Genomic DNA, 25219 nt, shown 5'->3' with positions numbered 1-25219 from the left:
GTTGTTCATAACTATTTGAAAAAAGAAAAGTACTATTCTCAAGAGCATCCAAAATTAGGGTATGCTATTTGATATATTTTTTTTTAAGTGCCATGCTGTTTAAAATTGTTATGATTGTGACTCCACAAACAGCTGTTAATGAGAGTCCCACGTCTGGGCCTCTTTTTTCTACTTTGAGATAACTTTGTGCTTCAGTAATGATTTTTCCATTTTTCCTTTTCTTTGAAGAGAGGTTGTCATCTTCACGTTTAGCTGCTCTTTGTTTCATTCACCACAGCACCTAATCTTATGTAGGCTTTTCTCTCAGTCCCAAAAAACTCCCTGCATGTAATTATTCCACTTAATATGTATAGAAACACATGGAGTAGAAAGCAAGACTGGACTCAGAAAACACCTAACATTTTTACTGTAATGAATGGTCTTTGAGTCTTAATTGTCAAGTTGTAGGTATCAGCTCGAAGTTAAACATTTTCCCCCCGCTTCCGGCATGCCGTTCCTGGAAGTTCAGAATGTGTGTGAGATATTGTGTCAAACACCTCATCCTCATTTAGAAAAAAATTGTGGACAGACACTCTTCTTCACCTTTGTCTAGACTTCTAAGTAGGGGTTGCACATTTTTATTTTATGTGCTGATATTTCAGGCACAATTTCAAAAGAGAAATAAGGTAGGTCAGGAAGAGTATCATTTAGGTTCAATTAAACTGCTTCCAGTATCTCTGCTAGCTTGGTTAGAATAAAGTTCAGGTATTTGTGCAAAAACAGGTGAATTCTTCACCTGTTGCTGAAGAATTCAGCATTTTCTGTGAATCAGCAATTAACTATATCCTCGATGCGCAGTAGTAGGGCAGTGGCTGTAGTAATAGGGTTCTAAACATATGTGATAAAATAATACTCAAAGCAGTAATCCTTCCTTTAATATTTGCTTACGTTACAGTCATACTGTGGGTTTGCATATTCCGGATAGGAAAGAGAATACCAAGGAGGTAGTTGGCAAGTGAGGGAAAAGCCAAAGGGATCCCAGAACCTCCTCATCCTACAGCATCCACCACCAGGTGACGTTCATAGGAGCTTTTTTCTTAGGAACATCATATAGGATTCCAAAGGATGGATTAGTTTCTTTCTTTTCACAAGCAGCTATTGTCAGTTTTCTTAGAAATAAGTCAAGGGATTGTGCTAAGATTTTGGTGAGTCTGGAGAGTCACAAAAAGGCAATTCGTGAATCCAGACAAACCTGACATTTGAAGAGCTTCCTGCGGCAGTGCCATCCCCTTCAATTCCTATTTTTTCTGCACTGGAGCCCCTGATGAAACTCTTCTGCACTATTATTTCCAGTATTTTGGACCAATAAATATTAGAACTGATATAAGGGCTCCCATACTGTCAGTTGATCTACTTTTATCACTGCTTAGTGCATTTGAGGACAATTACTTCTTTTACTTTCCAAGAGTATGTGGTATTCATCATATTTTGCAGCGTGCCATGAAAACACAACAGGTCAGCAGTGACAAAAATTCAGTTTTTAGTTGATTGTGAGTTCATGAGAAAATAGAACCAACCAATAAATAATACTAATGTGAACATGCCAAGAGTTATGTGTAGCAAAGGTTATTTTGTCACAAGTTCTGTGATCTGTAAATTTTTTTCCTATGTAGATCTTCAGTGAAGCTAATCCAAATACATCAGAGCTAAATTTTGTCATGGGGTGGTGTGAATGACCCTGAGTTTACATTTTACAGGGGGTTCTCAACCACAGACATTTTCTGCAGCATATTTGCCATCTGATCCTTGCCCATTTTACACAATCTCTTCACGCCGATTATAAGACGTTTTGCGACTTTACCTTCTTTTTTGAAGAGTTTACTCTCAGCACGTAATTAGCGCTATGTATTTATACTGCAAGAAACGATAATGACTTTTAATGGAGTAGGTAGTACTGTTTATGTACGTGCGGTTTGCTCTCCCTTTCGTTATCTATTGTACCTTCCGATTTTATCACTAGATGGCAACATAGCAACACTCCATATCAAAAGTTGCTATAACCAGAGATGGGCTTTTTCTATTGCATTTTTCACAGCAGAGCTTAAACAATTCACCCCACCCCCCAAAATGGGAACATACACATTGTTTCTTAATGGTGTGAGTTCCGGTATTAATTTTTCTATATTATTAACTGCTGCTTTTTTAGACAACTGAAGTGCAGAATAATCAAGTAAGAGAAAATAAAATGGCATTATAAATTAACAGCCTTTTTTCTTCCAAATAAGGAAGAGAGTCTATTGATTCATCGGAATCATCTCACATATGCTTGGTTATTTTGCAGAAACACCTTTTATTGAAGCCAGGGGCCCTTGCGTTCACGTCTACAGGAACAAAATTTGCATCGTTTTCGCTTTTCCAAATATTTAATTTACTGAGATAAGTCTGGAAGTTAATGCACCTGTTGAGTGAAAAAGACTGAAGTAAGTTTGGGTTGAAACAACTTGTATCCAATAACCATATGCAAGAGCCTCCTTAGCATCCCTCTTGAGAGCACTGAGCCCACAGACTAATTCAAATTCTAGTCAGACTGGACAGAATGATTACGGCTAGGCAAGGTATGAAAACTGAAATTTCAAACTCAGTTTCTCAGGAGACGTATTTTCTAGTGAAATGAGAGAAAAGGAAACAAGACCAGTCCTAACTGAGCTACCAGCTTCTTTTTCTTTTGGAACTTTGGACAGACTCGAAGTTTCGCTCAGTATTTGGTAAACAGCCAGCGAGGGGTTCCTAGGCTTCTTAAGTCTCCTCTGAAACTCAGCGGCAGCTTCTCAGGAAACCCAAAACAGTTTGCAAGTATAGGAATAGGTTCTGTCCTGCACCACATTTTCTCCAGAAGCCAAAACTAGAAAGCTTATACTCCTCATAGGTCTGCTTTATACTGAGCTGAATTTTTCAATTTTTAAGTTTCTGTCAGCCCCGCTGTATCCTGATGTAGTGAAACAGAAGTGTTTGGGCCTTGATTTCTTCAGAGATGCTGGCCTTTTGCACCCTGTCAGATCCATTATTATGCTATGTATTTAATGAACAAGCAGTAGTAAACCAACTGAAGTTAGGGAAGTAATACTGGAAAGCTGTGCAGCTGTTATTAATTGAAAAGTAGCAAAAATAATTCCTCTGTCTCGATTAACTTGCATTACCACATTCTCTGTTTCCTGGGAATGCCCATCAAGGAAACATCTTAAGTTTCAAACTTACTCCGGACTTGATGTATTGGAGCTACTGGAGCTGTGTTCATATCTATGTATATCCTAATGACACATGGTATGCTGTGTACTTGTAACTGGGGGGACCACACAGATTCTTGATCTCCGTAAGGAACCCACCAATGAACAGATTAGGAGAATTCATTAATAATTCTATGGAATACACTGAGCACGGGCAAGTGAAGCATATAAGCATAAGGATACAGAATTACATGATATGATTTGTTATTTTTTCCTGATTCTCCAAGTTAGTCGCTTACCAAGCATACTAACATTTTCTGCTTTCAGTGCTTAGAATATCTGCATTAGGGATGCACGTGTAACTGTCAACGTGATGCACATCTACACACGCGCTGAGTGTTTAAGAAACTAAGAATTCTTCTTCCCAAGACTTAGAAATTCTCAAGATTCGTGACAATTTCTGCTGTCAGGTTTGTTAGTCTGCATGATTTATGAGAGGCCTATGCCTACACGTAGGTTATCTCTTTTAAGCTCTTATTGCTTATCAGCACAACTCTTGCTAAATTATCAGTGGCCCTGATCATCATCTGCAAAATCTGTTTTCTTCTGCACATTCCAAGTAGCTCAAAGGATGCTGTGGGAAAGGTGGGGGGAAGGTGTCCTCAGTAATAGTGAAAGCTGTATTATTCCATGGAGTTATAATGTTACAACCATTCATTTTTAACTCCAGATACTCTCTTCTCAGTCAAATCGTTCGGTCACGTACAGTTCCCAGACAGCACTGAGACAGGAATATGCCTGGTTTCGTAAGTTTAGAAGTTAAAGTCCAACTGCAGGCAAATTTTGATATTTTTCTCCACAATTTCATGGCATCATCTATCTTCTGGAATTAGAACAGAATTTTAAAATAATTTTGTACCACTGTAGATGCAGTTCTTCTAAGAATGTGACATTAATCATGTAGCTGAATTTTTTTCAGTAAGTTAAACTGATTGAAGTTTTCATCTTTCAAGTTTATCTGTTTATCTGTTGTTTCTTCCATTTCCAGATTACGGACTGCCGATGTACCTGCAATCTCAATGACATCGTAGCAAAAATACATGGAAAGCAACAGTATTTCAGGAATGCTTTGTTCTAGATACTCCTTTTATAACTCGAAGGCCCAAACAATCATTTCCTAGCAAGGAAAATTACATCTCACTCTGTTCCCCCAAAACAGTGACCTCTCCATTAAATGGTCTGCCTGTTTTCCAACAACAGCAGTTTTATTATGAATTAACTTTTGGAACTTTCTATACAAGTGATGGATTCAAAACTTACAAAGAAGTAAAAGTTCTCTCAGGTGCTTTGACCCAAGGCCTAAATAACAATGTAACTGATGTAGCTCTAGCAGATAATGGAATCATATTTTTAATAAATAGTGCTTTTTATAAATGAGAAGCTAGTATTTTTTTAAACTTGAAGCAGAACAGAAGCTTACTGAAAGTGAAATAACTACAATACATTCAAGATATTTGGTGTTCATCTGTCTATCCAGTGCAGCTAAGTTATCTGTAGTTCTCATTTGACTTTTAAGATATGGATGGTCGTCATTAAATGTCTGTATGAAACTATTTTAGATCTACTTTTCATTGATGTAGTGCTGGGTTTAGAATTAGAAATGGCCAGACAGCAACAATTTATTTAAAGAACATTTTGAAATAAGGTCTGCACACTGTCTGTGGCTCTCACTGCACAAGCTCATGCAGCCATATGACATTATTTTTAGGATCACAGCTTAAATCTGTAAATTAATTTCAATAAAGCTCTCCTAATTACATTAGCTGAAAATGTATCCCAAAACATCTTGATTTCTTCATGTACATCCTTGATATAAGCTTTAAGAGAAGTTACTATTTGCCTAATCACTGTGTCATTTTTTTTTAACAGAGTGGAAAACAATTAAGTACTTTGGCAACATGGACATCTACTGAAGTTTATCTTGGATATAATGAAGCATTTAATAAAATCAGAAATACAGCAAACTTAGTGAAGTTCTTAAATTTTCCAAATACTGCTTCTTTATCTATAGAGGCTGTTAGTTATGACTCAATCCCATCTGAAATTACATTGTTGCTGATCTGCAGTGGCTGCAGCTCCTCCAGACTTTTTTTTCCCTATCAGTTTATAATGAAGACAGACAATTTAGGGGCTTAAGAAGTTTTTACTTACCTGTTCCTTACAGTTCTGTTATGAGGATGACATACATAAATGCAGCATTCTCATCTGGGCTGGTGTAGGATGACGTTTACTACACCTACAAAAACAACACATATAATGGATATTTTCAAGTATCTAGATCAAAACTTCCTCTACCAGAATTGTCTCATGGAAGCACTATTCACCAGATTATTCTTGGTTAAGTGTATTATATTTTAAGTGGTTATTAAGTATTATTTTTTGTAATTAAGTGATAAAGAAATGTCAAGGAAGAGATCACTGAAGCTACCTTTTTGTAAATGACAGTAGTAGAATAATATTTATTCATTTCATTGGTCTGTTAAGACTGAAAATTATTTTTAGATGGATAGACGTACCAAGAAGAGAGTTAACAAACTGTTATTCTTCAGGTATTGTTAACCTGCACCCCCTATACAGTATGATTCTAATAAAAAAACTCCGGCTTTCAGCCTTAGCATTTATTACAGGAAGATAACTTGATTATTTTTATCCAATTCAGTTTGACTAGAAGTTTAATGGCATGATAGCCTTGATTTTTCTCAAAAGCAGGTGACTGAAATGTCATGACAACTTTTTCAGTACATCCAAGAGAGATTATTTTGAAACCTTCTGACTTTTTAAGGCATTCACTTTCAGATTCTAATCACAGCATCATATTGAAAATACCTGGAATTCCCAAGTAGGACACAACTGTTATCAAGAAAAGTCCTTTTATTCATTATTCCGGACTCAGGAAAACCCACCAAGTCTTTTCCCAAGGTAGCTGCTCATCTTTAGTTGGCTATTAAAGGAGAATTCAACTGAGCAGGTGCGGTTCACTCTACAGACAATGGTATGTCTTTTTGACTACTTGAGTCACCTGGTAAATGTACAAAAGTTCAATGTGAGTTCATCTCTATGAAGTTCAGTGGAGCAGTGCTGGACAGTACCACAGACATGTCCTACAAAATCGTTCACGAAACTTGAGAGACCTTATTCTACGGTTTGAGCTGTTGTTCCAATCAAAAACTCTTCTGAGAATGCAAGATCATATAGAAAAGCCCCCTCAGGCAAAATTTGCAAGCTCCAAAGGCCATGATAAATATGCATTGAGACCAGGCTTGCAAGACACAGCTATCAATCAGGCTTATTGGACACTCAGTCTTACCTACTGAGGCATCTTATGTAGCACAGAGGATGGATCCTAGCAAGGTAGCCTGGTGATGGCTTGAGAGCCAAGCTTATCATTGCAAATACAGCAGCAGCTGAAGACTACTTACAAAGAACAAGAAGCAGATGGGCCAAGTATGGCAGAACTGACAGCCCAACTGTTGCACAGTGCAGGTGGCCAGGCCAAGGGTACTGTCAAGAAGATTTCCAAAGAGGACTTCATAAATATTTCTGCTAAAAACAATAACCTCAAGATACCCTAGGAAGGCATAATGACAGTGCCACGAGAGGAGGTCAAATGATAGTACTGAGCCATTTTCTTGATGGTCATTTTTAAAGAGAAGTCAGGCTTATGAAGGCTCACAGAAGACTATACCCAAGTACCATTTACATACTGACTCAGTAAGCAGAAGCATGAGAAGGAAATCCATTAATCGGTCTTCCAGTGCTCTTTGTTGAGAGTTTCTGCCTCATGGCCACTGCAACGTCCCTAGCCTGACTAGAGCTGATCCGCAAAAGTCTTGTGTTACTACCCCTGGCAAAGGCAAGAGTCATCTCTGTCCAAATGGGAAGACAGGCTGAGCCTCTGGCCTGTTTCCTTGGGGGACCGTGGGATGTTTATAATAGAAGTGCATTTTAATACACTGTAGCTATAAACAGGTCTGCATGACTCCAAATCAGGTCCAGCAACATACCCTACATGAGATGATGATTGAGCTCAAATGCAAAACCAAAGTGTACAGGACATGGAAGCAGGGACAAGCTACCAAGCTGCCAAGGACAAGCTACAAGCTACCAAGGATATGCAGGGACAGAACTGGGAAAACCTAAGCATGGCTGGAATTGAAACTAGCAAGGGATATGAAGGGTAACAAGAAAGGCTTCTGTAGGTGCATCAACAGCATCAGGAAGAAAAAGGAAAAGGTGGGCCCACTGCTGGATCAAGCTGGAGATCTACTAAGGAGAAAGAGAAGCTGAAGTATTCAGTGCCCTCCTCCCTCAGTCTTCATTGACAAATTTTGTTTTCTGTCTTACCAGGTCTTCACTCACATGAGTAAATTTCGTAGGAGAGATTTACTACCTGCAGTATCAATGGACCTAATTAGGGACTACTTAGATAAGATGGACATGCACAGTCCACAGGATCAGACAGGATACCTTTAAGACTTCTGAGAGAGCTGGCAGATGTCATTGCAAGGCCACTCTTCATCATCTTTGAGTAGCTGTGGTGATTAGGGGAAAAGGCAAACACCTCGGCCGTCTGAAGAAGGAGAGAAGGAAGGCAAGGGAGAACTATGGGGCAATCAGCCTAACCTCAGTCCTTAGGAATATTATTGATCAAATCATCCTGGGAGGTGTTTCCAGTCACAGAAAGAATGAGAAAGTGATTGGAAACAGTCAGCATGGTTTTACCAAGAAAAAATCATGCTTGACCAACCTGATCATTTTCAGTGAGAGGAGGACTGATTTGGTGTAACAGTAGATGTCATTTCCCTTGACCTTAGCAAAGCATTTGTTATACAATGAATGACTGGTACACAAGGTGGGTGGAAAACTGGCTGACTCCAGAGGGTCAACAGTTTAAAGTCTAACTGGCAGAGGTGAGCTGATATGTTAAATATCTCCATCAGTGGGATGAAACGCACCCTCAGCAAATTCACAAATGATGCAAAACTGGGGGCAGCAGCTGATAACGTGGAGAAGTGGAGATACCTTCTCATGATTCTGAAACAAGTTAGTCCATTTTCACCATCCCTTTCAGATTATACTAGATTAAGAGAGACACAGCTAGCTTTCAGAAGGGAATAGACCATAACATGAAAAACAGTACCCAATACAGGGCCTGGGCAAGGCATATACATCTGTGATAGAAACACAGCCAACAAAAATAAATACACCATTAGTGGATTTAAGTAGGTTTTGTGCCATGCGGTTAGGGACAAGAAGATAGAAGGTAAATGAGGCTGTATTCAATCATGAACTGAAATAATAAAAATGGATTGTCACTATTATTTTCTGTTACATCTTCTATTTTGCTTGCTCATTCATTGGCTTCACCAGAGGTGACCCTCCAAGAAAAGATGATCTGATAGATAGCCTCAACAGAGGTTTGGAGTATTCGAGGAAAGACATGGCAAACATCTGACTCTCATGCAGAGAATCTCATGCATTAATACTAGAAACTGCTGCCTCCAGGGTAAAAATTGGAGCAGTATTGTCTCAGGAGATTGACTGACAGAAGTGCAGTCTTCAATACCTGAGTCAGAGAAGGCTTACTCAGCTTCACAGCTCTGATGTTCATTCAGAGTTGGGTTAAAAGCTTGTCTTAAGAACAGCCTGTCCTCCAATAGGAATTACACTTGCTGCTCACGACTTCGATAAACTGGACATTTGAGCTTATAGTGATATGGTTTGCTCATTCAGCACTGTATAAAAGTGGTCACCTCAACCAGGGTAAAAAAAAAAAGAAATCAAGACACTCTTTTTCCATGTGGAGTGTTCTGGAACTCATTCAAAATTTAAATTATATCTGAATTTCATTAGAGTTAGGAAATTAATTAGTCTGTGCTCTTTCCTAAGCCCCCTGTACTTTCAGAGCTGAGTTGGACAGCAGTTCTTAATCTGAATAGGACCAAATTATTTAGACAAACCCCTTTTTCATTCTTTCTGTAGCCAGAGGAATGACAAGCACAACAAACTCCTTACAAAGCCTATTCGGCCAAATCAAGCCCCTCTACACGATGAAGTGAAAGCGCTTTCACAGATTAAGGTATACTAATCAAAACCAAAAAATGTCAGACATCCGCAAGCAGCCACCTGGGGTTCCACCTACAATACTATTGTAAAAGCATCTATGAATGTGTTTCTTAGAGCAATCTTTTTCTTAACATACGCTAACTCCATATTAGCTCTGGATGTGAAGGGGACGCTTCTTGTTATCACCATTAGTACGGTTGTTTCTGTAAAGTTCTTTGAGATGTGTATCCCATATGCTTATTCATCTTCTGTCTCTGGAAAAGGTCCTCATTGAGCTGTCTAGATCTAGAATTATGGGGTTGAGGGGACTACGGAATATATGGTGTGGTCTCTTTATGTTCCTATGTGCAAAAAGACGAAGCATGAGCATCCTTCATGAATACTGTTCAAACCATATGGCTTCATATAGTAACAGCACATGCATCCATATTGGCAGCGTGTCTATGGGGAGAGTATCTTCAGAAACTCCAGCTAGTGCTGAGTCACTTCCTTTTTCTCAGGAACATTCCTGTATCTGAAATGTATATAATAACCACCAGGCATCTCATTATTACACAAAACACTGTGCAGTATGGTAAGTATTTTAGAGTAGTTGATCATTTGTCAAACTAGTTTGTTCAGTCACTGTTTTATTAAAGACACTGGTATCCCACTTCCTCATGTGTGATCATACATGGTAGCACTACCAGAGTCAGCAGACTGAAATTTATAGTCATTAAAAGCAAAAAATGAAGGAGTTTGCCTTGCCTTCCTTCTTCAAAATATGCTCCTTATGTATCTACAGAGACCCATCTTCTATCCCCACGACATCTCGATTCTTAAGCAAAAGGATTCCAGTTGACAAAGGAAATGATCCTGCAAGATCCTGTGTTTTTTTCTTTTCTTTTTTTTTTTTTTTTTAAAGTGGGAGTGAGATTGAGAGGGCAAAAGATAGTCAGACAGTAGGCATAGCTTGTCGGAACATTTCTCTTTAACTTTGGGATGTATATGAATGAAGTACATGTAGATACCATATGGGAAAGATAACAACTACAATAAAAATTAATTTGAAATAAATACAGCCATAATCTTTTGTAAATTTAAATTACACGAATGTTTCTTCTTACGGACTACTTCGGGAATATATTGACAAAAATGAGAAAAAAAATATGATTTGCTGCAAGAACTGGCTTGAGAGTATTAGTAAAGCTTCCTGTGTGGATAAGTGGCAAGAAAAATACGGTCCTTCATTTGAATCCATCTGCTAATGTATACATGTCATTAATTGATGGTTCTAGAATATACCACCAGACCTGTCCCTTGGAAACTGAAATATTTAGCTCTACATTTAGCTCCGAAGATTCTGCACAATTGTAGCTTTTCAACACAGCATGGATTTGAATGTCTACTATCTGGACATGGAAGATGAATTGACATTTTGGTCTCTGACAGCTTTTGAGGAGAAGGTTGTAGGTACATCCATGGAAGTCTACAGGCCAGACCTTCTACTACAACTAAAAAAACCAGTAGTTGTGAAGTTGCTCATGGAATCTGTGTTAAAATGAGGTAAGGTTGGTGGGTTTTTTAAGTTTCTTTCAAATATATAAGTTTCTTTTCACTATATTTTGCTATATATTTTAATTTTCTGCTCTATTTGGGCAATATTTGGGATACTCTGTATGTACATAGAAAGAGCAGAGAAAGGCGTCTTTCCACATGCATTCACTGCTATTGAGACTTCGCAGTAGAGTATATGCTCACATAGGTCCATGCAGATTAATTTTCTACTGATATAGCTATTATTTGAGTGTGTTTCCTTAAAACTATAAATTAAAATAGCATATTAACTAAGGTCAGCACTGTAAATCTGTAAATTACCTACAAAATTCTGTGATACTAAGAAGGCAGATGTCTTAATAAACATGAACAATAAGTCACATAAGCTGGAAATCGTCTACCCAAATTTAGGCACATGGAACATGCTTAAATATCTCTTAAGCATTTGTCAGCATTTCATCTTTTTTATCTGCCCCCTTCCATTCTGCTGCTGCTCGGTTTCACTTGGGTGTCTAATGATGCATACATATCAGAAGTGTCTCTCTTGTGCTTGAACAACCTGCTAATTTAGATGCCTACACCATAATCATAGCATGCTGTGAAGCAACTGCTATTTTGTAGAAGTTTAAGTCCTGTCGCTCTCTATAAGCTCGCCCTTTCCCAAATAGGAATGAGGACGCTGAACCATGCAGTCCTTGCAAACACATTGCAAGCCTGACAGTGCTTTTATTTTCGGATGTTTCAGGAAGGAGGTGCATTGCTTAGGATGAGAGCAGACCTCTTGAGTGCCTTTTCCAAAGGAATCTGAAGTGTGTAAAAATACTGAGAGCGCAGGTTTAGTCTTTTGTACTAAGGCAATTTGTCTCAACTAAAGGCTCCTGGTTTATGGGATGTGTTGACCTATATTCAGATACCTAATTTAGGGTAGATAAATCCCAGATACACTGTTTGGGCAATGTAGAACCACACAAATAGAGAAAAGATCCAGCCTGTCACTTAACATAGGCACTGCGGGTGACCCACACAAAATAAGTTCCAGAAGTAGAATTGGACATTTTTTCAGATTGCTCAGATACCATGAAGTTATCCTTTATCTCACTAGAAGCATCACTGTGGTTTAATTTTTTTTATTAATTATTGTTATTCTTTATTCTCTTTTAGACATTTACATTTTACCATCAAACTGACTATACTTCAGAATCCAATTATACAAAAGCATTGTGAGTATCAGAAAAATTTATACAGTAGATGTTAAGTTGATGATGTAGTTCTGAAAAGTAGGAATTAGAAGCTTCATCAGTACTACACTAACTGCCCTGACAGTAATTCCATAAATTAAATAATATAGTTAATATTGCTAATGGGAAAATACTGCTTGTTGCTGTAATACTTCAAGAAAGGCCATATGCCCATATGACGAGAGTCACATGAGGGAAAGCAAATAAAATATTTATAAAATATAAAATAGATAATCCAGTTACAAGGGGTTCTTTTGACAGGAAAACCATGCACATTTTACTCAATACATAGATTCATTCCAAAGTTTCTTTTCACTCTTTGTGTTCCAGCTGACAGGATTTTCAGCATTTATGTATTCCTAGGTGAAGATACATCTCTTGAACAAACCTACAGACCAAGTTTCTATTCACTAATAAGGATCTGGGGTTGAAGATCAATCCTAACTCTCCTATCCTCACTTTTGTTTCAGATTTGCATACAGGTTTATTCAAATCTTCTCTCCACCTCTAAAAGTGTTATTGATACTTGGGTTACTCAGGAGACAGTTCTCACCGTCTTCCATACTATTAACCACCTTTTTTCAGAAACGCAAATGTCGCTTTGACAAGCAAGATGCTGTTGTCTTTTGCATATGAGTGAACTAATAAAAAATTGATCGCCTACTGAAGGTTAAAAAGTGTCTTCTCTCACTTGATAAGCCTTTTTGCAAATATCGCAGAGCCTTTCCAGACTCTAAACCTTACATTCCACATATAAACTAAGAGCTCTTCATCCTAGAAAGATATACGAGAGATTACTGAGTGTGGCACATGACGGAGCCACCTCATTCTTTGACAGAGATGACTTCAGCTACTGTTAACATCAGCACCTCACCCGTATAGCCTTAGTACAGTGCTCTGGCAAAGGACCGAATGGGATTTTTGTACGTCTAAGAAAGAGTATATGAATAAGAAGATCAATTTGCTTCGGTGCATAGTGTTGATAAAGCTGAGACTAATATATTTGTGTCTAGTTCTAATATCCCCTGTTCAAAACGGATGTAAGAATAGGAAGAAGGCTTTAGGATCACAAAAACGATCTGGTAACTGAAGGAAAAGTTTTACAATGTGCTGCCTAAGAAATCAATTTCTTTCATGTTTGATAAAAGAAAGTGGCCATTATCCTCAACATTTTCGTAATGCTTGCAACTCTGCACAAGAAAATTAATGTAATTTAATGTCAGGCCTAAGCGTTCCATCAGGTATGCTGTAAGAATTAGCGACTTATGATTTTCCCAGTACACAATGGCCAAATTACTCTCTGTGAAGTGAAGATGCATTTGTTTTCACTCTCCCTTGGAGCATCAGAGTCTGAGCGCAGATGTATATGGTACCAGACAGACTAAACCACTGCACTAATGTAGTTGGGAGAGCGTTATTCCATAGATGCATAGGTGGTTGGACCTCATTCTTATATTTAAAATTAATTACAATTCCCTGTTATTTCAGAGGCTTCAAACGTTCATATGTCACGAAGTAGTCACCTAAGAACGGAAATGCTTTAGTTAACTAAATTCACTGTGCTTTATTTAGAAGAATCCGGATGTAATTATAATGTCCTGAGATACTCAGAAAGCAAAAGTAGATGCCTAATAGTCCTAACTACTGTGATTCATGTGCTTTACTATCAGCTTTCCTTTATTTGTTCCCATAATTACACTCATTATATTTTAGATGTTATTTTGCCAGTCTCCTGTGTCCCCGTAAATTGGTCTGACAATTGGTAATGGGCTCAGACTCTGTATTGTGTTTTGTTTTGAATAGCTGCTTTTGCTTTCCATCCAAGGCAAGATTTTTACATTTTCAGTTAGGTGAAGTATCCAGACAAAGATCTTGGCAAATGGTCCACGAAGAAGGCTAAACACCCCAAAGGGCCATTCTTCTCTGACTTCATCTTTGAATCAGCAGTACTGCTCCCATGTTAAAATCACTGGCACTGGAGCTCTTATGCCAGAACTCATTTCCTTTTTTTAAATCCAGATACTCATTCATTTACCAGGAATCATCAGACATCGGTAATGCCTCCTTCATTTTTTTGAGGAGGCCCAACATTTTGCTTTAGGATACCAGACGATTTTTCAACCTTCTTCAACAATTAGCACAGACTTCATACTTTGGTGAGCTGTCCTCTAGTCTTCTGGATTCTTCTACCAGCTCTCACCCGTGAGGATCTCACTGCCAATGAATGAAACGATCTTAAATCTACCGTTGGCAGGGCCCTACATCTTGCACCCCCATCTCCAAAGATACCAAGCGTTGGCAGAGAATACCATATTTCTCTTTAGCTACAACGGTAATCACCTGTGCCATTGATAGTAACAGTGATGCATAAAAAAGCAAAAAAAGCAAAGAAATTACTTGTGGGTTTTGAAATAAATCTGCTCGTGTTTTGCTCAAGCACTCCCACGCAGTCAAATCTGGCTGCTTTCAGGCAGGTGACTTCCCTACTCACTTTTGTGATGTGAATCCATCTTTGAGCCCTTCATTTAAGGATGTTTGATTATTTCTGACTTCCTGCTCCCCCCGCACCCAGCATGCTGTTCAGTTTCTCTTTCCATATCAGCTCGTACCTGTAATGGTGGCAGGATCCTCAAAATGTCTGTGTGGATATGCCATTCCACCCTTTTTTTTCCTCCCTCCAAATCAGTCAAAATGGATTGCTTCTAGGCAAGTTATAGAATTCATGCTGCTGATTTTAGCCCAGGATTCAAGGCCAAAGGTCTTTACATTAATATACTGAGGTACAGAGCCATAAAGACCCCTACGAACATCTGATGATATCATCACTATGCTCTGCATCACAGCACAAAGTAGCCTGATTATTCTTTTGTCAGAAATGGTTGATCTTTGAAAGTTTTTAATCAAGCTTCCAATTCCACTCTAATATTCTCCTTCAAGGAGCGCTAAAAATGCCAGGGAGCAAACTTTGCCATTTCAGAATCGCAGCTCACAGATGGGAAATACAATCAGCTGTCTTCGGTACTGTTTGCAAGGACCAGTGATTTTCTGAAACTGATTTCTTTATGGAAAACTATGACAGCAGCAACCAGCTACGTATTCTGTTTTAGGGCTGCCTGAGTCAACAGTCTCTGACTGATAGATTTCAGCTTCAGTGCCACAGTAGGTTGTCGTATGCTTTTCATCTTATCTCAACACAAGCCAGAGATCTGCAAGAAGTGACTTCAGATAGGATGTCTGTAATTCTGCTTACTTCCACCTTCCTAATTCCAGATTCTACTGCACCTGCTAATGGGTTCAATAATAAACCCAAATCTCCCTCAACAGTGATCAACCTCCCACCCAAACTTGACTTTTCTGCGTTTCGCAATGTGGCTTGTCTGCAAACTAAAAAAAAAGGTATCTTTCATCTGTTCACATTTTCTAGGCTGTCTCCGCTATCTCACTTTAATTGGACTTGTGTTTATCTATAAAGACCTATTTCACAGCAATCATTAATCCATCCTCCCAAAGCAAAATTTATGCTAGCATTCCAAGAGAACTAGTCCTGAAACTAACATTGAAAAATGTAGTCTGTCCTTGGATAGCTGCTGTGTTATTAAAAAAGTAACCGGGAGGTCTAATAATGTCAAACTTGTTTCTCTGCAATCAATAAGCATTTAAAAGTCACTGACTGCCAGGACTGACTCTCAAACATCCACCTGTAACACCACAACTACACCTGTGTTAGTACAGTGGCAGTAAAATGGGACACTGACATTATAGGTGATGTGATAATGAAATAAGAAATAACAAGTAATAATAATAATAGATGCCTCTTGCCTCCAAATGAAATGACCTTGATATTGCTGCATTTCATTTCTTTGGTGTTACTGTTTTAATTCAAAATAAATTCTTACACAAATGCTTGTTTTGTGAGGGGGATACTTTTGTAGAGAATTAACCAGCAGTGTTATGTCAGCTGAACTGCAGCCTAGCATCTTTGAAAATGCATGTAAACCATAGCATCAGGTAGGCACTGTAGCTTGATAAAATAATTTGAAAAATAAATACGGCAGCAGTGCTTCTCAAATTCTTATGAGCAAATCCTGACCCACTGCAAGGAGGATTTCACTCCAGTTCATATCCTTCCAGTTAAGTAACGTCATGTAGAATAATATAAACACTGCCAAAGCAGAAATACAGAAGACAGAAGTGCACAGTACAGTATTGACAAAAGAGTGTACAAGATGAGTAAGACATGACACGGTTTGTGGCCAAGAAGGCAGCCATGGTACTGAACCACAGCATGCAGAATTGGTGCAACAGCCATTATTCATAGAATGATAGAATGGTTCGGGTTGGAAGGGACCTTAAAGATCATGTAGTTCCAACCCCCCTGCCCTGGGCAGGGACACCTCCCGCTAGACCAGGCTGCTCAACGCCCCATCCAGCCTGGCCTTGAACACTTCCAGGGATGAGGCAGCCACAACTTCTCTGGGCAACCTGTTCCAGTGTCTCGCCACCCTGACAGTAAAGAATTTCTTCCTAATATCTAATCTAAATCTACCCTCCTTCAGTTTAAAACCACTACCCCTCGTCCTGTCGCTACATTCCCATTAGTAGTGACCAGAATCCCCAAAGCGCATGGACAAGGTTAATTTCTGGAAGGTTTCCTGGGTAAACTAAAGTTTGTGGGTTTTTTCAGTATCTTACTTTTATGTTGGCTGCCCTCCAGGAAGAAATATTGTTAGTGAGAGATAAGTTTTAATCATTTATTTACTTCTGGGTAACTAGTTGAAATACATGCTAATATAGTGGTATTTTTAGCCTCACATATATCACTTACTGAATTTATAAAATGTTTGTTTTGCTGCATAAATGCCTAAAATTAATTGAAATGTTTATCTTTTGGAATTATGTACAGATTTACATAGCTTATAACTTCTGAGGAAAGAAACTAGCATTTTTTTTTTAAGTAAAATATCCAACTTTCCATAATAGTATCAATTCTCATTATCACCCTGGAAAAGCCAGCGTAATGTAGGTATCCTTTATCCTGTCGTGGGGCAGTGGGATGGAGAAGATGATCTTCTGCAGTTTGTTCAGCCTTATTTTCCTATTACTCTCTGAACTGTTTACATCCATGATTGTAAGTACAGTATTATTAACTCAAACTTCATTCTCGTACTGAGATTTCTGACATATCAAAGAGTTCGGGGAAGGAAAAACATAACCAACAGATCTCTTTTACCTTTAGAATTAATTTGAAGCTAGCCTAAAATTCATCCCCAAAGCCAGATTTTTCATATTTTCTTTAAAAATACATATCCTTAGAGAATTCAGTAACATCCTGAAATTATTGGGGAAGGGGTTTTTGTGAATAGACTTTAGAAAACCAAAATAATAGATGAAAAATTGTTGTACAAATAATGATAATTGGTAAAGCATAGAATAATGAAAAATCACTTACATGTTTAGAATAATGAAAAATCACTTACATGTTTGTGCACTGCTGAAGTATTAAATGAAACTAATTTACACAGATTATTTTTTCTTTGTCTTTTAGACGTGTAGATGTAGCCTGTGAAAAACATAATTTCACTACCTACAAAACACCTGGGTAAGACACTGTATTAACAGCCCAAAGAAGACTAGGCATTTTGGCCATACTGTCATATGAAACCAAAGTGCTATACTTGAGTGTATATCACTTAATATAAAATGAGGGTGTTCTGATGTTACTGTTCGTACCATCCTTTTCTTTTGTTACGGTACAGACTCAGTACTTAGGCACTTAATGTGAAGTAGTATTCTAAGTATTGTCTACCAGAATAGCCTGATTGAATCAGTGCAGAAAACCATTGAAATATTTTTTTTCCTTTCTCAGATTGCTCTCCAGAATACCTGCAAAAGCCCTGTCTGTACCTGATCCCAACAAGTTAAGGGCCATTTGCTGTAGTTCAGAGCTTCACCCATTGTGCTGTTAAATAAACAGTGTAAAGAAAGTGGGGACTGTAATTTTTCTGTTATCTAAATTTTTAGTTACCAGTTCTGAGTAATGCTGATTGATAGCAATAGTTGGCTACCAATCTTTAGAAATTAGTGTTGCTTTAAAGTTGATTTTTAATAACATAAGGAAGTTTAAACTGTATAGCAGAAAGACAGACTTGCTGCTTATCTTTTTAAGTCATGGAGAAGAGTGGCATGTCTAAACAATTGACACTACGTTAGATCAAGATAAATAAAAATAAGAGGTTTAATGGTTGTTGACTTTTTGTTTCATTAAGAAGTTTCTGTGGAATCCAACAGATGAGGACCAGGTAAGAGTTACGGGTTTCATTCTAGCTGGGCCGCATATGAAAAAATGAAACAGAGCGCAACATTCAATGTCTGAACAAAGCTCCTCCTTCTTTAGGTAGTCTATTATGGTTGGAATAAATATGGTTCAACTTCTTTATGAAGAGTATTTCCAACCTGTTACTTCCTTGTAAGTAAACTGCTGAGAAGTTGTGAGGCACAAGGAAGACTTCTTCTACCATGGTCGTGTAGGGATGTGAAGCTGCAGAAGGCACCCAAATCTAATGTCAGGAGTAACGTTATCAAATCTTTATGTTCCTTTTCGCACATAGTACAGGATGCTTTGGTTTCTAGTGGGTATTGCTGCACCACGACAATGCTGTAATTGCAAGATGCCTTAAGACGCCTTAGAGTACCTGTCTTACCCTCTGCAGCAGCTCCACGTGCTCACCCATCCACGCAGGGTGCTGTTTGTGTGCTCCTGCTGTTTTGCCAAGATGTCATGTTCCACATGCTTTACAGATATGATGGCGATGCATATGTTAGAAATGTTGAAGCGAATTTGATATTATGGGAGACGAAAGGCAGAACTGACTGTGGGTATGCTTCATTCATGAAAGAAGCAAGCCATCTACGGAGAGTGCAATTTAAATGTTTTATGCATCATGTTCTATATGCAAAGTATTACTGTTCTTACACATGTTGAGACCTCTTTAGTCTGAATGGAAGTATATGGAGCTGCATAACATTTTAACATTTCATATACTGGACTTAACATCACAGACTATTCACAGTTATGCATGTGGGAGGTATCGAAACAATACAGTAAACAGAAGGAAAATGTGCCAAACAGAATATGGTTTGGGAAATGAAACTTCAAAACCCGCTTTGACATTTCAGACTGCCTTCTCTCCAAACAGAAAAAATAACGCACTAATCCACGTCGTCATCAAAACTAATTCTGCCTGATCTATTTATAACTAAAATTAGTACCTTGCTTCCTTTTTCAGCAGGATGACAAAGGATATTTAAGCCAGCTCCTCATCTACATATACTGTTACAGGAACTGTGGTAGCCGCCTCTGACAGCCCAATTTATGAAAGAACTCTTCGACACTCTTCTATGTATACATATACAGCTATGCTGGAGGTTTGGACATGATCCTACTTACTCATTTGCAACCATGACAAACACAATTATCTCTTAAAGATAAGTAAATCAAATGTACTGAAGCGCGATGTCACCTTCTCATGTACCATACTTTCAAATGACACACATTTTAAATTCACATTTTTAACCTGTTGGTTTTTTCTTTGATTTATATTTTTAACAGATGAGCTGTCTGTACAAAGCACATCTCATGATGCTTAAACAAAGTAAAAACTCTGCATTGGATAAAATATGGGGACCACAGCTCTGAAAATGTATGTTTAGAAATAGCTGGTGATAGCCTGAATAAAATCTATTGTTATCTTACTTCATATTCTCGCATTACTAATATCCTTGGAGGAGGGGGACACGGTGAACCATTGACAGGGTGGAATAAAGCTCATATGACAACACTGCGTCGGTCTAACCATAAAATGATCTAAAAGGATAATTTTGTGCTGTCATTATCTGCATTGTTAGTTATTATATTCTTTGTGGTCAACAACAGGAATAATTGAAACTCTTGTGATACAGAAGAGTGGAACACAAAGAAGAGTGCTAGACAGCAAGCCAGAGGGGGATTATAGAATGAGAAAAAATTCCTCAGATGCAAACACACAGCAGGAAGCTGTCAGAAGAAGAGTGGGTTCAAGCCAGTGGAAGTAGAATAAGCAATAAAAATTGTGTTCATCCTTCCCAAAAAATAAAGGCAAAGAGTAAGTTATTTCTTGCGTACAAGGACAGAGTATCTGGCTTGAAATTTCTGCAAAATCTTGTCTTTGCTGTGTTGTTCAGAGAGACAGAAATTTCCCTGAAATCCTCTCACATCAAAGCCAGAGACAGTTTTGTTACCAATGCCAGTTTGGAAAGGATTCCATTTGGATATCCTATTTATTAATAGTTTCCTTAGCATTTAGGCCTACTTCATAGCGTTTATTTCCCATCTAAACAAAATTGTCTCACAGAACCCGCCCCACAAGTTTGGGCTTTTGCTCAAAGGGGCAATAATATCATTACAATTCAGTAAGAATTTTTAGTAGTCTATCTGTAGTCTTGGTACGAGAAATGCAATGATAGTTAAATTTAGGGTGAAATCTATTTCACCATTACAGGTACATCTCTTTGTTTAAAATACTTCTACCATTACGATATACTTCTAAGAAAAATGATGCTGCTTTTATGCATCAATTCATATTTAAGAAGCCTGACATATTTGTACCCTTCTCGTTGCTAGAGTCTAATCTTAATCACAAACGTAACTCTGGGTAAATTTGAATATCTTTGTAAAATAGATTCGAATCATAGAATCATAGATCAGCCCAGGCTGGAAGGAACCTCAGAACATCATCTGGTCCCACCCTTCATGGGAAAGGGATCCTAGATGACATTACCTAGCACCCTGTCCAGTCACATCTTGAAAACCTCTAGCGACAGGGACTCTACCACATCCCTGGAGAGGTTGTTCCAGCGACTGATTGTTCTCCCTGTAAAACAATTCTTTCTTACATCGAGATGAAACCTCTCCCAGTGCAACTTGTAGCCATTGCCCTTTGTCTTCTCCATGTGGCTCCCTGTGAAGAGAGCTCTTTTTGCTTAGTATTGCTCTTTTTGCCTTATGTATCAATAATATTATTGATATTATGCTCTAGAGGAGCCTTGGCTTTCAGGTCAGCATCAGATTAACTTCCAATCATATGGCCGATGCACACATTTCACCCAGTTTCCTGCCTTTCATAGGAGATTGTCAAGGTAATGCAGTATGAAGACCAAGTGGTTTTACTGGCCTTCAGCAGTCTAACTTTGCCTCAGCAACTTTGGCTTCAGGATCTTCTGAGACTTTCAGTCCAAAATAGCAGGACACTTCCATTATTGCAATATGCAATATGTTTTTCCGCCTAAATCCTTTTCATCTAACTGTTTGGATGTGGATGCCAGTGGAGTTAATATAACCTGACTCTTACCGGTGAGGAACATTCTTGTAAAGAGGAGAAAGGAATCCAGAAGACCTATTGAGACAGGCAAGTTGAAAAGGCTTTGAGCCCACTATTTATGAAGATCGTATTCTCCATTATGAGCTCTCCTCCAAGCAGCACTTCTTTATTGTCTATTCAAATTGAAGAGTTTTGTTCCCTCTGTTAGCTCTGACAGCTCATTTAATGACATTTTTTTAACCTTGCACAGTTAGGTTAAAGATTATTCTATGTGGAAAATGAATCTGCTTTTCCCACCCTCTTGATGGTAGACTTTCGAAGAAGCAAAGCAGACTCAACTGTCTTGCCAGCAAACTGTTCTGTTAATGAAACCTTAATTAAATTTCTGCATCTTTTAATAAGAAAATCCTTTGAGTATGAGACTACCAGCCTCTTCTAAACCCATCCGCTAAGATAACCTCTTCAATCACCATCACCTTGGCCCACTAGTGTAGGTGAGAGTCAGTTCCTCATGGCTGACTTTTTTCCTGGTTTTCTTGAAGATAACAAGACTTTTAGAACACCCATAAAACTCTTCCCCAAGACTTTCTTTTAAAATCTTATTTAGCTAAAGAAATGCTTTTATGCATCTTTTTTTATGTTTTGAGTGTTATGAGGTTGAAAGAATGTAAAGAGAATGTATGAACCATGTCATCTGGGGTTTTTACCTTCAAGCAGCCAAGCTGGATGGGAAAAGACAGAATATGTTCTGTAACATCCACAGAACTAATGCTTTGTCCTGTCCAGGACTTTCCCCAAAATTCTGAAGCATCTTCAAGCCCCTTTCAGATTGAGGAAAACATCTTCTGAAGATTTTCAGAAATAAATCCTGAGGCATCTTCGAAGTTCTCTATTTTGTATTCTGTCTCTTCTGTCTAGTAGTAGCCTTGAGATCTGTACAATAGACTAAATATGATAAACTGAATACAGACTGACTTACAACTGTAAGATCAGAAAATTCTCCAAGATGATGTCTTTAGAGAAACACAGTTACTGTAAGTTACTGTTCAGTAAATTACTGGCAGTTTCTTAATAGCTCTGTCAAGAGACTGAATTATATAATTTATGTTCATATGGACATTTAATTTATGCTCAATTGAACATTTACATAGCAGAATCTATTAATCATTTTCAACCACTACTTGCACGTAAAAAAGCCACCACGCCGAATCTGTTTGTGTTTAATTGCTTTTCTAAGTTAGTTCAAAAATAAGTAACTCCTGTATTGTTTCTGTTCAGAATTACAGATCCTGTTTTGTGTTTCATCAGAACAGTACAAACGAAGGACTGCATGAGCAGTATCTGATTTTAAACAGCACCTTGAACAATCACATTGCTTGGGCTTCTAGTCATAGTGCCATCTACGTGTTCAGAGTGAGGATATTAGATCGAAACTACAGGTTATTCTCTTTTTTATAATGTGATAAAATGTAATTCGGTTCCCACAATGAGCAGCACAGTCCATAGACGGACTATTATATGTTCCTGAAGATAGTTTTTGATACTATGTTTTACTTCTTGTTTAACAAATGTTAATTCTATCTCTAAAGTACGTACTTGGATTATACATCCTCTCAAACTTACCTTCTCCTTCAATATATAAATGTAAGGGTTACAGTACTTGTTATAATAGTTAAGTGTCTTATTTAATTCCAGCTGAAGACATTTTTGCACTTCTAGACAGAGTTGTATTATTGGCAAGTTAAGATATCTTATAAAGCTTATACTGTTAATGGCAATTGTTCTGTTTGTCCTAAAATAAGTTTAATAAAGTTCCATAGGTAAATAAGTGGTTGAACTTCCCATAAGCACTTCATTTTATATTCACAGCTTATGAAAATTTTCATAAAGATTGTAAAAGCTGTACAAAACTGGCATGAAGACTACATGAGCATTTTTAATCATTTGTTACCGATTTGTTTTGCATGATTCATATCCCATCTATTTCAGTACAGTTTGTACAATAACAGAAATCAGAAAAAATGAGAAATCAGTTTTGAAATTTCACCTCCAGTGAAAACAGGTTGTTCCTACTGAACATTAAGTCGGTCTTCCCTTAAGAGAGGATGGTCCCATGGGCTGAAGGATAGGTGAGAGCTCCCCAGTTCTTTCTGGACCAATTGCACATCTGTGTTCCACCTTCGCTGCACCTATGCCAAATGCAGGACGCACGGGAGGTTTGTAGCAACACCTGTGTGGGGTGCTCTGCATCTCCCTGTGAATTTAAGGTGCCTTAGGCTTCTCTCAGTTCTCTTTCATGGCTGAAAATTGGTGCTCCTCTAATCTTGGCGATTTCTATACCTTTGAAAACTAAACAAACAATGGCATTTTCCATAAAGACAAGAAACCAGACTGCTCTTTAAACGTATTTCTCCTGTACAAGGATAGGAAAATGTCATGGCATAAAGTAAATGCAGTACAGATTGGCAGACAATGATTTGGGTTTGTGTTCTTCTCTGAGGAGATTTTCTGTGTTCCTATTAACGGCTCGAGCAGCTTGGCTTTCAGTTTTAGAAGACTGAAGTCCCTGGCTTCACACACTGTACTCCTTTTGTGGTAACAGTGCCCACTACTGACCACTGCCCCTTTACCAAATTGCCCAACTGATCTCAGTGAGTATCTTGGGCTATTCCCATACCATACTTTCTCACTCTCCAAACTACTCAGATCAACACAAACTGCTATAAAACATACCACATAAGGCATAACTTTCTGCATTATTCACATGTTTAACATTGCTTCTGACACCTAGCTAATCAGTCTTTTTGCTCAAAAGAAGGTTTTTCCTGTCTTTTGCAGATAAAGCCATGAAAAGATAAACGGTATCACTGAGGAAGTCAGAGCTGTAGTACTGTGTTGCTGCTCTATGTAGTCAGACTAATATTTAAGTACCAAAATTCAATTTTCAAGTCAAATAAACTACACTTTGGGCTTTACTCTTCAGCTTTATTCATATAATTTTCTCTCTCTCTCCTGTCACTACAGGCTAGAAGTTATGTCTTCCTCTCCTTTTTCCTCACAGTGCACCTTGTAGACAGGCAACGAACAAGACAGAACAAAAACTAAGTGATTCACTAGAAGTCATTCCAGCATTTGTATTCTTCTCTTCCAGTTAATGCATACTGTTGGTTGGAAATGGAGTCCCTGTCTTGTCAGATAAGGTTTTTGACGCCTGCAGTTTTTAAGATACCATATTTTCCTCAGTATTCCTCAATACAGAAGCAGCTTTACCCCACAAAACTTTTTTTGTTTAGTAACTGCCAACCTGATTCCTAGCTGCCAGCTGTAAGAGCCACTGAAGAACACGACCCAAAGGAGTTACGGACACCCTATCCACAGGTTCACTCTTTCACTGGCAAAGTAAGGCACTACCACCAACAGCCCTCATACGGCTAAGACGAACATCAGGTTTACACACCAGTCTCTCAGGCATTTGAATTTCATATTCTGACAACCAGCAGCCAAACCTCTGGGAAGTCTTCACAACAGAGCTTATAGCGGCCTACAAGAAAGCTGGAAAGGGACTCCAAGGGCATGTAGTGATAGCATGAGGGGTAATGGCTTCAAACTGGAAGAGGGCAGATTTAGATTTAGGTTATCAGGAAGAAATTTTTCACTATGAGAGTGGTGAGGCACTGGAACAGTTTGCCCCAGAGAAGCTGTGGATGCCCCATCCCTGGAAGTGTTCAAGACCAGCCTGGATGGGGCTTTGAGCAGCCTG

At 38.3% G+C, this 25219-nt stretch overlaps 1 protein-coding gene across 1 annotated transcript; it reads left to right on the top strand.

Annotated features, from left to right (window-relative positions):
- Nucleotides 1-487: 487 nt before the first annotated feature.
- Nucleotides 488-23139, top strand: CATSPERE (catsper channel auxiliary subunit epsilon). The gene is given in 10 exon segments (XM_054194789.1): nucleotides 488-515; nucleotides 4668-4714; nucleotides 4716-4756; nucleotides 5135-5351; nucleotides 5354-5487; nucleotides 5489-5607; nucleotides 16788-16828; nucleotides 18392-18402; nucleotides 18902-19001; nucleotides 22738-23139. Coding segments are annotated over 10 exon segments (918 nt in total). The 3' UTR covers nucleotides 22918-23139.
- The last annotated feature ends 2080 nt before the right edge of the window (nucleotides 23140-25219 follow it).

Source organism: Rissa tridactyla, chromosome 3 (genome assembly GCF_028500815.1).
Source record: "Rissa tridactyla isolate bRisTri1 chromosome 3, bRisTri1.patW.cur.20221130, whole genome shotgun sequence".
NCBI lineage: Eukaryota > Metazoa > Chordata > Aves > Charadriiformes > Laridae > Rissa > Rissa tridactyla.
Note: the sequence above shows the minus strand (reverse complement) of the source record. Positions and strands in the feature narration are given on the sequence as shown.